The 13541-nt window shown below is 46.0% G+C and overlaps 1 protein-coding gene across 1 annotated transcript in view; it reads left to right on the top strand.

Moving 5' to 3' along the window:
• ABCC11 (ATP binding cassette subfamily C member 11) overlaps nt 1-13541 on the top strand; it is a 76530-nt gene that overhangs the window by 26366 nt on the left and 36623 nt on the right. Inside the window, exons 8-13 of the mRNA XM_032255626.1 lie at nt 737-884; nt 2745-2893; nt 4222-4329; nt 7783-8034; nt 10711-10782; nt 13352-13476. Coding sequence (XP_032111517.1) covers nt 737-884; nt 2745-2893; nt 4222-4329; nt 7783-8034; nt 10711-10782; nt 13352-13476 — 854 coding nt within the window. The remainder of the gene's footprint in view (nt 1-736; nt 885-2744; nt 2894-4221; nt 4330-7782; nt 8035-10710; nt 10783-13351; nt 13477-13541) is intronic.

The following is a 13541-nucleotide window of genomic DNA, read 5'->3' as shown; positions in this document are numbered from 1 at the left end:
TTGATGGTGGGCCCCAGAAGTCCCAGGGCTCTGGAATCTGGGATTACTCTTGAGTGAGAATATTGATGCTTATTGACCGTTCAATCTGTTGTGGTTAAGATTCAGCTCCAATCCCTAACTCAAACTATTCTCTGGCCACAAGATTTGGTTAATAAGTAACTATGAGGTGAATATGATGTGCAAAGTCTACCTCATAGCTTTCTATGGGAGATTATCTGCTTCACCAACTTTCCTTTGTAGATAATCTCTGTGCAAGATATTTGTTCCATCTCTTCTACCCAGAATGTGCTGATGTAACAATGCAGCCAGCATTTAACATTTGTCTGAGCACAATATAATGGGGAAAGGGAAGCACATTTGTGACCAAAGATTCAGGTGAAATAAAATTGAGCAAAACAGAAATGACTCTTGAATTATGTGTGCTCTGAATTACTGAAATCAAGTATTTTCCTGAGTGTGGTCACTCTGATTGAAAGGTGATTTTAATTATTAGAGGGTTTAGGGTTCCTGAAGACAGAGGAAGCATTTCGGTTTAGTTTCTAAGTAGCCACAGCCTTTCTCAGGAGAGAAAGGCCCCTGGGATGCTCTAAGGCATGGTGGCCTGGAGAGCTTCAATTAGAAAACCTCTCTTTGGAAATACACCCAGTTGCCCTACTTATGCTAGGCTGAACTCTCCTGCCCTTGTCAGAGGAAGCCCTTGCAGATCAATTCCAAACTTGCTGTATCCTGACTCCAGGTATTCATGACCCAATTGTTTTTGAAGACTCAGCATCACACATCTGAGGTCAGTGACCAGCGCATCCGTGTGACCAGTGAAGTTCTCACTTGCATTAAGCTGATTAAAATGTACACATGGGAGAAACCATTTGCAAAAATAATTGAAGGTATGGAAAATCTGACTTTCTGCTCTGAACGTGGTGATGTCACAGTGGGCCATGCCCCTTTCACCTCTTGGGGATTTTTTGATGCTTTGGGGTTGGTGCTGTGCTCTTTGGAGAATGTTCTCGTGGTTATCTTTGGTGTATTTCTTTTTTCTTTCCTCTTGAGCAAGGCTTTATTGTCAATTTGTAAAGTAGCTAAACTATTTCCAAATAAACAGAACATACGCACTGAAAGAGAAAAAGTGAACTATATTATGCAATACACACTATTTTTTCTTCTTCTTTTTTTTTTTTTTTTTTTTTTTTTGAGACAGAGTCTCACCTGTCACCAGGCTGGAGTGCAGTGGTGCGATCTCGGCTCACTGCAGCCTCTGCCTCCTGGGTTCAAGCAATTCTCCTGCCTCAGCCTCCCAAGTAGCTGGGACTACAGGCGTGTGCCACCATGCCCAGCTAATTTTTGTGTTTTTTTTTAGTAGAGACGGGGTTTCACCATGTTGGCCAGGATGGTCTCGATCTCTTGACCTTGTGATCTGCCCGCCTCAGCCTCCCAAAGTGCTGGGATTACAGACTCTTCTCTTAAATGAAAACATTTAATTAAATTTCTTCTGAATTATTACATTTTGTCAGTCAATATTTTTACCTGTTCTGAAGTGTTTTTTATTGTTGAATATGTAATATTTTTATTCTGCATGACTTGGCACATTGTCTCAATATGAATTCAAGAGCCTGACATTTGTCTGTCAATGTTAATCCTTTGGTAAATTGTTTCCTCTATCATCTTTCTTAGTATATTTCTTCTCCTCTTGTAGTGATTTTTCAATGAAGTATTTCTAGGCTTTTAATGGAAATGGTAGGTATTAGAGAACCATAGAAAACCAACTTCTTTGATCTCATCTTATTTTGCTACTTTTTATTTTGCCAGTAAGTTTGTGTTCTAACATATACATTTTCTGTAAAATACATTGAGTATTTCTGTACATTCAATGTGATTGACTATCAGAGTATATAAAGCAGACTTTTATTCTTCAACCAGAGCAAATGTGGCAATCAATAATAATCAATAAGTTGTCATTGCTCATACATATTGATCAGATTCAGCAGTTTCAAAAGAAATATTTTTTTCTATTTTTAAAAATGCGTGAACACCATCAAGTCAATTCTCCAGGAAAGATATCTTTAACCTTGTTATGTTTGATTGACTTCTAAAATTGTTTAGATTTTCTTTATCTAGATGGAAGTAGAACAAACTTCATTCCTTCTGCAATTCTGCAGTGCAGTGTTGGTTTAAATTACCAAAGCGTTAGAAACGCAGGTGCAAGTGAGTGCATAAGTGAAACTTCACATTCTTGCATTTAGGGATTCATAACATGGTAAATGAGGAATTATTAGTGTTTTTTTATTTTTATTTTTTATTATACTTTAAGTTCTGGGGTACATGTGCAGATCATGCAGGATTGTTACATAGATACACACATGCCATGGTGGTTTGCTGCTTCTATCCCCCCGTCACCTACATCAGGCATTTCTCCCAGTATTATCCCTCCCCAACCTCCCCACCCCCCACCATCCCTCCCCTAGCCCCCTAGCCCCCAACAGATCCCAGTGTGTGATGTTCCCCTCCCCATGTCCATGTGTTTTCATTGTTCAACATCCACCTATAAGTGAGAACATGTGGTGTTTGGTTTTCTGTTCTTATGTCAGCTTGCTGAGAATGATGGTTTCCAGATTCATCCATGTTCCTGCAAAGAACATGAACTCATCCTTTTTTATGATTGCATAGTATTCCATGGTGTATATGTGCCACATTTTCTTTATCCAGTCTATCATTGATGGGCATTTGGATATTTCTTTTTTATTTCCCAGACCTAAGAAAGAAGGAAAGGAAACTAGTGGAGAAGTGTGGGCTTGTCCAGAGCCTGACCATTACAATCTTCTTCATCACCCCAACAGTGGCCACAGTGGTCACGATTCTCATCCACACATTCTTAAAGCTGAAACTCACAGCATCAATGGTAAGGCTTTGGGGTGCTTTGTTTTCTCCCCATCATGATCGTGAGTTTTTTCATGTGTCCTTTTTTAGCCCATGCCCCTCAAAGCTCTGAAGGCTTTGCAAATAGACACTATATGTTGATTTTGATTTTCCAGACAAGAGAATGGCACTGTCTTCCATCTCAACCCATCTGAAAAAGTGACATCTCAGATAGCCCTGTGGGTGAGCCGGATGGCAGAACCATCAGCTTATGGGGGAGGTGGTACCTATAGTTAAAATTCTGATAATCAGAATTACATCTTGAAGTTGAAAAGTTCCTCCAATCCCCTAATAAAGGCCCTGGAAATGCACTTTAAATACAGAAGTATAGCTTCTTTGGTATTTCCCTTCATGGTCTGAACCTGGCCCTTAGAAGTGGCAGCTGCCTTTCAGGGTTAGGAATCCCAGCTCTTTGAGCAGGATATGACAGCGTGCTGCTCTTGAAGGGGTGGTAATACGGCTGGGGAGGCCAGGAGGCCGCACCCAGAGCAAGAAGGGAAGCACTTGAGAGTTTGCAGCCAAGGGTTGGTGTGTGCCTCAGATGGCTGGCCCCTCTGCTTGGCTCAGGCATGCACCAGGGAAACACCCCCCCAGAAGTCTGAGGGTATTGGGGGGCCATAGAAGGAATACTTTCAGAAGGACTTAAGGCACTGAGATAATACCAGGCAGGTCTAGACCAAGGCATTCCCGCTGCATTGGAGTTCACTTTTGGATGAAGCCAGAAGAAGAAAGGAGGAGAGATGGGCATGGATTGGAAGGTTCTTACGGCACCTCCGGGAGGGTACTTTCTGAGGTCCTGAGAGCCTAAGGTGTTTTGCTGTAGTCACAGTGCAGCATGGGTTAGGCATGAAGGGTAAGAAGATGTTGAATGTAAGAAGAAAACAAACATCTAAGGCAAAGAAGAAGAAGTAGGACCTTGACAGCAAGAACAGCACCAAGCTACATTGAAAGGAAGTAATGCTCACTCCCTTGAGTTTTCTTGGCCTTTCCCAAACTTTATTCCTGTACACGCTTTATGATTTTTCTCACTGTGCCATTGGGGAAACTGGGCTGTGGTAGAGGTGACCTGCCCAAAGCTACAGGTGTGAGTGGCTAAGCTGCAACAGGGACTAGGCCTTCAACTCAAAGACTCCAAGAAGAGGGCTCTTTTCCCAGCTTTTTCCAGTCTCTCCCCAAACGCTAGTTTAGCCTCTGTTGGATGAAGCAACTGCTTGTTGGTAGCTGAGGATGCAGCTCAGGGGTGCGGGTGCCAGGGAATGGAGGAAGCAGGAAGGACCACGACCCTCACTGCCTCTTCCCCTTCTTACCCAGGCCTTCACCATGGTGGCCTCCCTGAATCCCCTTCGGATGGCAGTGTTCTTTGTGCCCTTTGCAGTCAAAGGTCTCATGAATTCCAGGTCTGCGGTGAAGAGGTGCAAGGTAGGTGGTCAGGGGACTGGCTGTAGGACCCTGCTTGGACGCTCCTCTGCCTTCAGCCCCCGTGATGTTCCTCCAGAACACGTCTCCTGGCCAAGGCCTAGGTCAAGACAGGGATTGGTTAACTCAGTGACCTCCTGTGTCCAGGCTGGTGTGCCGCCTGAGAAGACAGACGAATCGGGTCAGGTCTCAGTCCCCAAGGAGATCTTAGGATAGTGTGTCCAAACCAGGTCTCAGACAGATGCTCTGCAGACTTTACCCAGGTTTGCATAGAGTTACCCTGATAGTTTTGTTTTAGAAAAACACCATAGATGTTGCTTGCATTGAAAAACGTGAACATTTTATGTGAAAACCCAGATTTTTGAATTCTCTTGAATGATTAGAAGTTCTGGCAACCATGGACCACATTCTCCCACGGCCACAAGCAGCTGGAGCAGAGGTGACAGCTTCCCTGTTTAGACGGAGGCATTTAGCTTAAGTTTGCTGCCGTGTCTACCACACACTATTGTACCTCCAGCCCTGAAGCTGCATTTTTTTTTTTTTTTTTTTTTTTTTTTTTTGAGACGGAGTCTCGCTCTTGTTACCCAGGCTGGAGTGCAATGGCGCGATCTCGGCTCACCGCAACCTCCGCCTCCTGGGTTCAGGCAATTCTCCTGCCTCAGCCTCCTGAGTAGCTGGGATTACAGGCACGCACCACCATGCCCAGCTAATTTTTTGTATTTTTAGTAGAGACGGGGTTTCACCATGTTGACCAGGATGGTCTCGATCTCTTGACCTCGTGATCCACCCGCCTCGGCCTCCCAAAGTGCTGGGATTACAGGCTTGAGCCACCGCGCCCGGCCCCTGAAGCTGCATTTTACTTACCATTTATCATCTTAAAAATGGTCCACTTCACTTATTTACATAGCTGGCATCTAAGTTTGAAAACCCTAATATAAATCAATTTTTAAAAATCATTTTGTGGCCGGGCACTGTGGCTCACACCTGTAATCCCAGCACTTTGGGAGGCCAAGGCAGGCAGATCACCTGAGGTCAGGAGTTCAAGACCAGCCTGGCTAGCATGGTGAAACCCTGTCTCTACAAAAAATTAGCCAGGCATAGTGGTGGGTACTTGTAATCCCAGCTACTTGGTAGGCTGAGGCAGGGAATTGCTTGAATTCCCTGGAGGTTGCAGTGAGCTGAGATCGCACCACTACATTCCAGGCTGGGTGACAGAGTGAGACTCCATCTCAGAAAAAAAGTCATTTTGTAGTCATCCCACTTTTATGTAAATGTAGTCTACGACCTGTATCACTCATTCACTCATTCATTCATTAATGCAAAAAATATTTATTGAACTTTTACTACAAGCCAGGCACTGAGAATACTGCATTAAACAGGGGTCCCTGCTGTCAGGGAGTTCTGTTATGTTTTTTTATTGGAAGCAGACAACTAACAAGTAAATAAATGATCAAAGAGGATTAGATCAGATCATCTGAAGAGCCATGATGCCAATAAAACAATGTGATGTTCTAGAGCAAGTTTGTCCAACCTGCAGCTCACAGGTCACATGCAGCCCAGGATGGCTTTGAATGTGGCCCAACACAAATTTGTGAACTTTCTTAAAACATTAGGAGATTTTGTTTTGTAGTTTCTTTTTTTCTCATCAGCTGTTGTTGGTGTTAGTGTATTTTCTGTGTGGCCCAAGACAATTCTTCCAGTGTGGCCCAGGGAAGCCAAAGGATTGGACGTACTTGTTTTAGGGAATATGCTGGGGAGGGCTGGGGGTTCCCGGGAAGATCCTGGTTAGGGAAGGCCCCTGTGAAGGTGACTTTGGAGCTGAGTGATGATGACCAAGCAGAGGAAACAACAAGTGTGAAAGCCCTGAGGCTGGGATGAACTTGGCTGGTCTGAGTGACACAAATAGTGCTGTGCTTATCACCAGCCCAGTGTGCTTCCCTGCCTTGTCAGCAGCTGTGAAAGGGTTCCTGCAGCTGCCTTCCTTCCCATGGGGGCACTGGATTCTCCCATCTGTTTTCCCCTTCTTTGCCTGTTTTCATCTGTGGAGGGGGTAGAGATGAGGAAGCCGCAATCTGGGCTCAGGAGGATGGATAAGAGTCCAAAATGTCAGTAAGCACCCTTCTAGATCTTTTAAGCATATCTCCAGGTAGGGATATGTGAATGTAACATGACTTTGGTGGGATCATACTCCCCTCCCATTCTTTTAATTGCTAGAATTTATGTAGTTCAACCCTTGTGCTTTATAGACAGGGAGCTGGAGATGCAGAGAGAAGTGACCTGCTGATGGTCACCTTTTGAAATGTATGATCCCAAATGACCTTTCCCCAGTGTGGGACACAGCAGAGCTTTTTGTTTTCAATAGCTATAAGTAGATTTTTTTTCTTTAGAGATGGAGTCTCGCTGTGTTGCCCAGGCTGGAGTGCAGTGGCATGATCTCGGCTCACTGCAACCTCCCCCTCCTGAGTTCTAGCAGTTCTCCTGCCTCAGCCTCCCTAGTAGCTGGGACTACAGACGCAGGCTGCTACACCTGGTGAATTTTTTGTATTTTAGTAGAGACAGGGTTTCACCATGTTGCCCAGGCTGGTCTCAGACTCCTAAACTCAGGCAGTCCATCTGCCTCGGCCTCCCAAAGTACTAGGATTACAGGTGTGAGCTACTACACCCAGCCAATTAGAATTTTTTTTAAGAGAGGAAAGTCTCACTATGTTTCCCAGGCTGGTCTGAAACTCCCGAGCAGTCCCCCAACCTGGCCTCCCAAAGTGCTAAGATTACAGACATAAGCCATTATGTCCAGTCCAATATAATTTAATTAGGCTGGCACAGTGGCTCATGCCTATAAGCCCAGCACTTTGGGAAGCTGAGGCGGGCAGATCATCTGAGACCAGCCTAACCAACATGGTGAAACCCCGTCTCTCCTAAAAATGAAAAATTAGCCGGGCATATTGGTGGGTGCCTGTAGTCGCAGCTACTTGGGAGACTAAGGCAGAAGAATTGCTTCAACCCGGGAGGTGGAGGTTGCAGTGAGCCAAGATCATGCCATTGCTCTCCAGCCTGGGCAATAGAGCAAGAAAGACTCCATCTCAAAAATAAATAAATGAAAAATAATTAAATAAATAGAATTCAATTAGAAAAACATCAGTCCTATGAGAGTGGCTATCATCACTTGGGATGAGGCTAACGTAGGTTAGGCCTTAGTCAACCTCCGGAGCGCAGCTGATAGTGCAGTGTTTGCAAATATGGAAGAGTGGCCTGGTGGTCTGAAATTTGGAAAACACTGATCTAGAATTTTCACCAGCAGTAACTGGCCTTTCCTAACTGTTGGTACTGCTGCAAACTTACTGCTTATTAGAAATTCACAAGACCATACCAACTGGCAGGCTTGTAAAGCTGGGAACATATTCCTGCCGAACTAAAGAACTGTATTCCTCCTCCCTCCATTTCTTTTTGTCTTTACAGAAGTTCTTCTTCCAGGAAAGCCCTGTTTTCTATGTCCAGACATTACAAGACCCCAGCAAAGCTCTGGTCTTGGAGGAGGCCACCTTGTCATGGCGACAGACCTGCCCTGGGATCGTCAATGGGGCATTTGAGCTGGAGAGAAATGGACACACTTCTGAGGGGATGACCAGGCCTAGAGATGCCCTTGGGCCAGAGGAAAAAGGGAACAGCCTGGGCCCAGAGTTGCACAAGATCAACCTGATAGTGTCCAAGGTAGCCTTGTCCAGGCCATGCAGGCAGGCTGGCTGCCAGACTCTCGGGGCCTAAGCTGGGAACTTCCCCGGGTGCCCCACCTTTTCCTTGGTTAAAAACTGCCCTCTCCAAGATCTCTTCCTTTAAAATTCAAATTTTAATGGTGGGCAAATACAGGATGTCTTTCATTCTTTAGTGTGAATTAATCTATCATCTAAATTTTTTTGGCTTAGGTAAGACCCAAAATAATATGAAAGTATTGTGTGCTGTTCCTTGGAAGGACCAAGGACACAGAAAGGAGAAGGGGAAGGAGGCCAAGCTGACATTTATTATATTCTTCATATGTGCCAAGCACTATCCTGTGTTTGAATTGGGTTATTCTGTGAATTCACCTTATCTGGCTCTTTCTCTGCCTAATGTTTACAAACATTAGCTTCATCCTGTCTCCTGTTTGCCCCTCCTCTTTTCTTCTCTGTTATCTGTTAATGTAGATATTGATATCTAATAATAATTGATACAGAATAGATATAGATATTGATCTATAGATATGACAAATGTCTACAAATAAATAATATCTAGGGGTAATAGGTGTTAATATCCAACATCTGCTGTCTCTTATCTATTTATACTTTCTTCCTTGGTGATCATCTCTAGTCCTATGGCTTTAAGTTCTATCTCTGTGCCATTATCCCTAGCCTTGAAGTCTTTTCTGGGCTCCAGACTCAATTGCCTATTTAATATCTCTCTTAAATGTCCATCAAGCCTTTAAAATGAAACAAGGTTTTGATACCCCCTTTGATGAGTTTGCCAAATCTTCCTTCTCCTGGGAGATGGTACCATCATCCTTCCAGTGGTCGAGGACCTGGAAGTCACACTTGATTCCTTTCCTTCCTTCCCTTGAATCCAATCCATTAGCTTGACTTCCATATCTGCCCTGAACCCACCGCCCTCACCATTGCCCCTCCACTGCCCTATCCCTGCTGCTGTCACGCCACTCCCAGAACCTCCTCATCCACCTCTCTGCTCCCACATTCGCCTTCTTTTATGAGCCTTTTACCATGCAACAGACAGGGATTTTTCTTTTTTATTATTATTTTTATTTGAGACGGAGTCTTGCTCTTTCACCCAGGCTGGAGTGCAATGGCATGATCTCGGTTCACTGCAACCTGTGTCTCCTGGGTTCATGCAATTCTCTGTCTCAGCCTCCTGGGTAGCTGGTATTACAGGCATGTACCAGTATGCCTGGCTAATTTTTTTGTATTTTTAGTAGAGACAGGGTTTCACCATCTTGGCCAGGCTGGTCTTGAACTCCTCACATCGTGATCCATCCGCCTCGGCCTCTCAAAGTGCTGGGATTACAGGCGTGAGCCACTGCGCCCAGCCAATTTTCCTTTTTTAAATAATTAATATGTATTTTTTATTTCAATAGCTTTTGGGGTACAAGTGGGTTTTGATTAGATGATGACTTATATGGTGGTGAAGTTGAGATTTTAGTGAACCTATCACCTGACAGTGTGCATTGTACCCCATTGGTAGTTTGTATCTCTCAGCCAACTCCCACCCTCTGTCTCTCTGAGCCTCCAAAATCCATTATACCAGGGGTCCCCAACACCTGGACTGCAGACCCTCTCTGGTCCTCAGCCTGCTGCACAGCAGGAGGTGAGCGGCAGGCCAGTGAGCATCACCACCTGAGCTCCGCCTTCTGTCAGATCAGCGGTAGCATTAGATTCTTGTAGGAGCGTGAACCTTATTGTGAAGTGTGCATGTGAAGGATCCAGGTTGCATGCAAGCAAGACTCCTTATGAGAATCTTGCTTGGTGATCTGAGGTGAAACAGTTTCATCCTGGAACCAATTCCCCACCATCCCCGGTTTGTAAAAAAATTGTCTTCCATGAAACTGGTTCATGACAGAGGGCTCTTTCTAAAACATAAACCAATCCAAGTCACTCTCCTTAAACCCTTCAGTGACTTTTCACTGCCCTTAGAGCCCAGGTTCCTCCAAATCCCTACCTGTACCTCTGACCTCTTCCCTACCAGAGTTCTCACAGCTCTTGGGCAGCCTTGACACTTGCTCTGTAGAAGCCTTCCCTGGCTGACTCATCTAAAATTGCCTCAACCCCCAACCCTCTGTCATAAGAGCCAATTTCATTTTACTTGCATCACTTACCATCTGATATTTATTTATTTATGTAGTCTGTCTTCCCAACCCCTCAGCTTACATTCTAAGCTCAATGTGAGGCATTTTCTTCATTACTGAGTCCACAGAGGAAACTCAGATCACTATTTGATGAATGAATGGATGTTTGAATAAATGAATGAATGCATGCATGCATGAATTCTGTGAGTCTGGCTTCTTTATTCCCATTTCACAGATGGAGAAACTGAGGCTCAGAGAGGCTAAGTGGCTTTCCCAGGATTGCTGCATAGAATAGATACCAATCTGGAATTCAGGGTTCTTGCCACCTACCCCTGAGTTCCCCTCTGCCAATCCCGTTTGACCTTCTTCCTCTTGAGTTGCTCCTCCTGCCTCCAGGGACTGAATGCAAAGCTCCTCTGGAGCTTTGCTTGTCTGAGGAGTCTTGGGTTGTGTGTGGTTATTTTGTTTTCTGTGTGTTGATTTGGGTTCTAAACAGTTGAGCAGGTGGGTGTGCCAGGGCTGTGCTGTCCCAACACTTGTGTGTCCTCCTTGGCTTGCAGGGGATGATATTAGGGGTCTGTGGCACCACGGGGAGTGGTAAGAGCAGCCTGTTGTCGGCCATTCTGGGTGAGGTAAGTAACCTGTGGCTACATACGTGTCCGTCTGCAGACAGTCCAGGGCCTCCCAAGCTCCAGTTCCCCGGGTGGGACCCCCCACTGCTTTCTTCCTCACAGGGGTCTAAGCAAGTGGGTTGTGCTTGCCCTGTGTGGGAGGTGTCTGATCAAGGTAGCCCTTTCTCCTCACCCTGCAGCAGTACTCCTGGTGCGAGCTGCCTCTTACGTCACCTGGAGACCTGTCCTTAACTGGGATCTGTGAGGATACAGGGCGACTCAAAGTTAATATGATCATAAAAGTTATTTCACAGGGAATCAAGTCCAATCTCTCTCCCACAGTACAATACCCTGTTGCAGTGGTTCCTGTAAAAAAGGAGTGTAAAAGTCATTTCATAACGCCAAACTCATACCATTGAGGAGTGGGATGAATGTGCCTTTTAGGATGACATCGGAGGAGAAATGAAGGGGGAGAAACAGGGAGAAGGAAGGAAAGCTGGGGAGAGGAGGCCTGCTGGATGGGATGGGGCAGTCTTACTTGTACCCCAGCAGTGGGGTACACATGCCTGCCGGGTGCCCTTGCCCTTGAGATTTGAATCCCCCCAATCCATCCCCTGTATACGAGTTTGAGGTCTGCTGCCTTGTGGACATGTGGCTCACACACCTTTTCTCCAGTTCCTCTCTTCTCCTCTCCTATCACCTCCTCTCCTCTCCCCTTCCCTCCCCTCCCCTCCCCTCTCCTTCCCTCTCCTTTTTGACATAGAGTCTCACTCTGTCGCCCAGGCTGGAGTGCAATGGCACAGTCTCAGCTCATTGCAACCTCCACCTCCAGGGTTCAAGTGACTCTTGTGCCTCAGCCTCCTGAGTAGCTGAGACTACAGGCATGCACCATCAAGCCCAGCTAATTTTTGTATTTTTTGGTAGAGATGGGGTTTCACCATGTTGGCCAGGTTGGTCTTGAAATCCTGTCCTCAAGTGATCCACCTGACTCGGCCTCCCAAAGTGCTGGGATTACAGGCATTAGCCACCACCCCTGGCCATTTCTTCAGTTTCCAAAAAAAACCCCAAAATCCATTCCCCAGATCCTTTGGGGTCATACTGCACACCTCATAATGATCACTAAAAATACCTGTGAAACCTGCTATGCACTTTTCGTCACATTCCCACAGGCATCTCACACCAGCCCTTCCCCAAGGAGCCCCAGTCTCACTCCCTCCTGGGCTGCCATTTCTTTCCCCTTCTTCTTCTGCCCATTGTCCCTTCTTCCCACATCGTCGGGGGAAGTTTTCCTTCCTATATTCAGCTTTTCCCTCAGCTCCTTCCCCCAAATGAACATCGCCAAACTCGTTGCCTCTTCGGGATTCAGTTATGTTACCAACACCGGCTCTCTCCTACACATCAGCCACGTGCTGCATGTGGGATGGCCTTTCTCCAGTTTCTTTGCAACTGCAAAGCAGAAAGACTCCATTAAGAAAAAAAAAAAGTAAAACTAGCTTCATTATTTACATGCCAAGTCCTGTGCAAAGAGCTTTCCATTTTCCCCTTCGACACTGGTAACCTCCCTTAACGAAGGCACACTCATGATGAGTACATTTACAGATGAGTACATGATGTTCAGAGAGGTGACTTGTCCAAGGTCATGCAGCAGGTAAGGAGTGAGCCAGGGCTGAGTCCCAGGTCCACCTGAGGTCGGAGCTCTGTTCTACATCACAGCAGCATTGCCCAGCAGCCTCCAGGCAAGGCCACCTCCCTACCGGGCCAGTGGTTTGTCAGTTTCCTATGCAAATGAGCCTGTCACTTTCCTTCTAATAAAGGGAAACGCAGAGATGGCATTTTAAAGTTTTGTTCTTTTTGTTAAAGCCTGGCTCCAAACCAGAAGTAAACCTTTTGGGATACAAAAGAGAAAGGAGCACGAAGGATGAGGTCCCATGTTGGGGTGCTGTGGATGAGTGTCCATCTCTGTTTTTAACGTGCTTTTTTTGACCTTATGTAGAAAAGCAGGAAGAACACTACAGCAGAGATTCAGATACCCGCCACCTGGATGCAGCAGTTGATAGTTTTTGCATATTTACCTTACTACATAGACATAGATTTTGTAGAATGCTTTAAATTACATAGGTTTAACACTTTTCCTTCTAAATACTTCATCATGATGTCCAAAAGTAAGAACTTACCTAACCATGGTAACATTATCCTACCTAACAATAATAAATCCATAATACCCAGGCATGCTCAGAGATGGCCTGGAACTTTCGGTGTGCACGGTGAAGACCATGAGGGCACTGGCAGCCAGGGAATGGGGCTGGGACAAATAAGAGGAAAAAAAGTATGGGGTGTCTTTAGTGCAGACCTTGGATTCAGTCCAAGCAGGACCTGGCCAGGCCTAACTCCAGCTGCTTCCAGATGTTCTCACAGCTGGCCCCTGAGACTCACTGGTGGGCCTGGCAGGGCCATGTTAAAAGTTCCTTTTACCTAGGAGAGCTCCCAAGGTCCCGGAGGGCAGTGGGGCCCTGGGCACTGTGCCTGCTGAACCAGGCAGGCTCTGTCCCTTGGCCCACCTGGTTCTGAGGCTGGACTCATTCTGCTGCAGATGCACTTGCTTGAGGGCTCGGTGGGGGTGCAGGGAAGTCTGGCCTATGTCCCGCAGCAGGCCTGGATCATCAGTGGGAACATCAGGGAGAACATCCTGATGGGAGGCTCATATGACGAGGCCCGGTAAGCTCCTGGGAGGGGAAGGGAAGAGCATGGGGTGTGTGGCTGGTCTGGGGGCACCTCCAGCT

The sequence above is a fragment of the Sapajus apella genome, unplaced genomic scaffold, assembly GCF_009761245.1.
Source record: "Sapajus apella isolate SASKATOON/1434 unplaced genomic scaffold, GSC_monkey_1.0 scaffold90, whole genome shotgun sequence".
In the NCBI taxonomy this organism is placed as follows: domain Eukaryota; kingdom Metazoa; phylum Chordata; class Mammalia; order Primates; family Cebidae; genus Sapajus; species Sapajus apella.
This window is presented reverse-complemented; position numbering and strand designations above follow the sequence as displayed.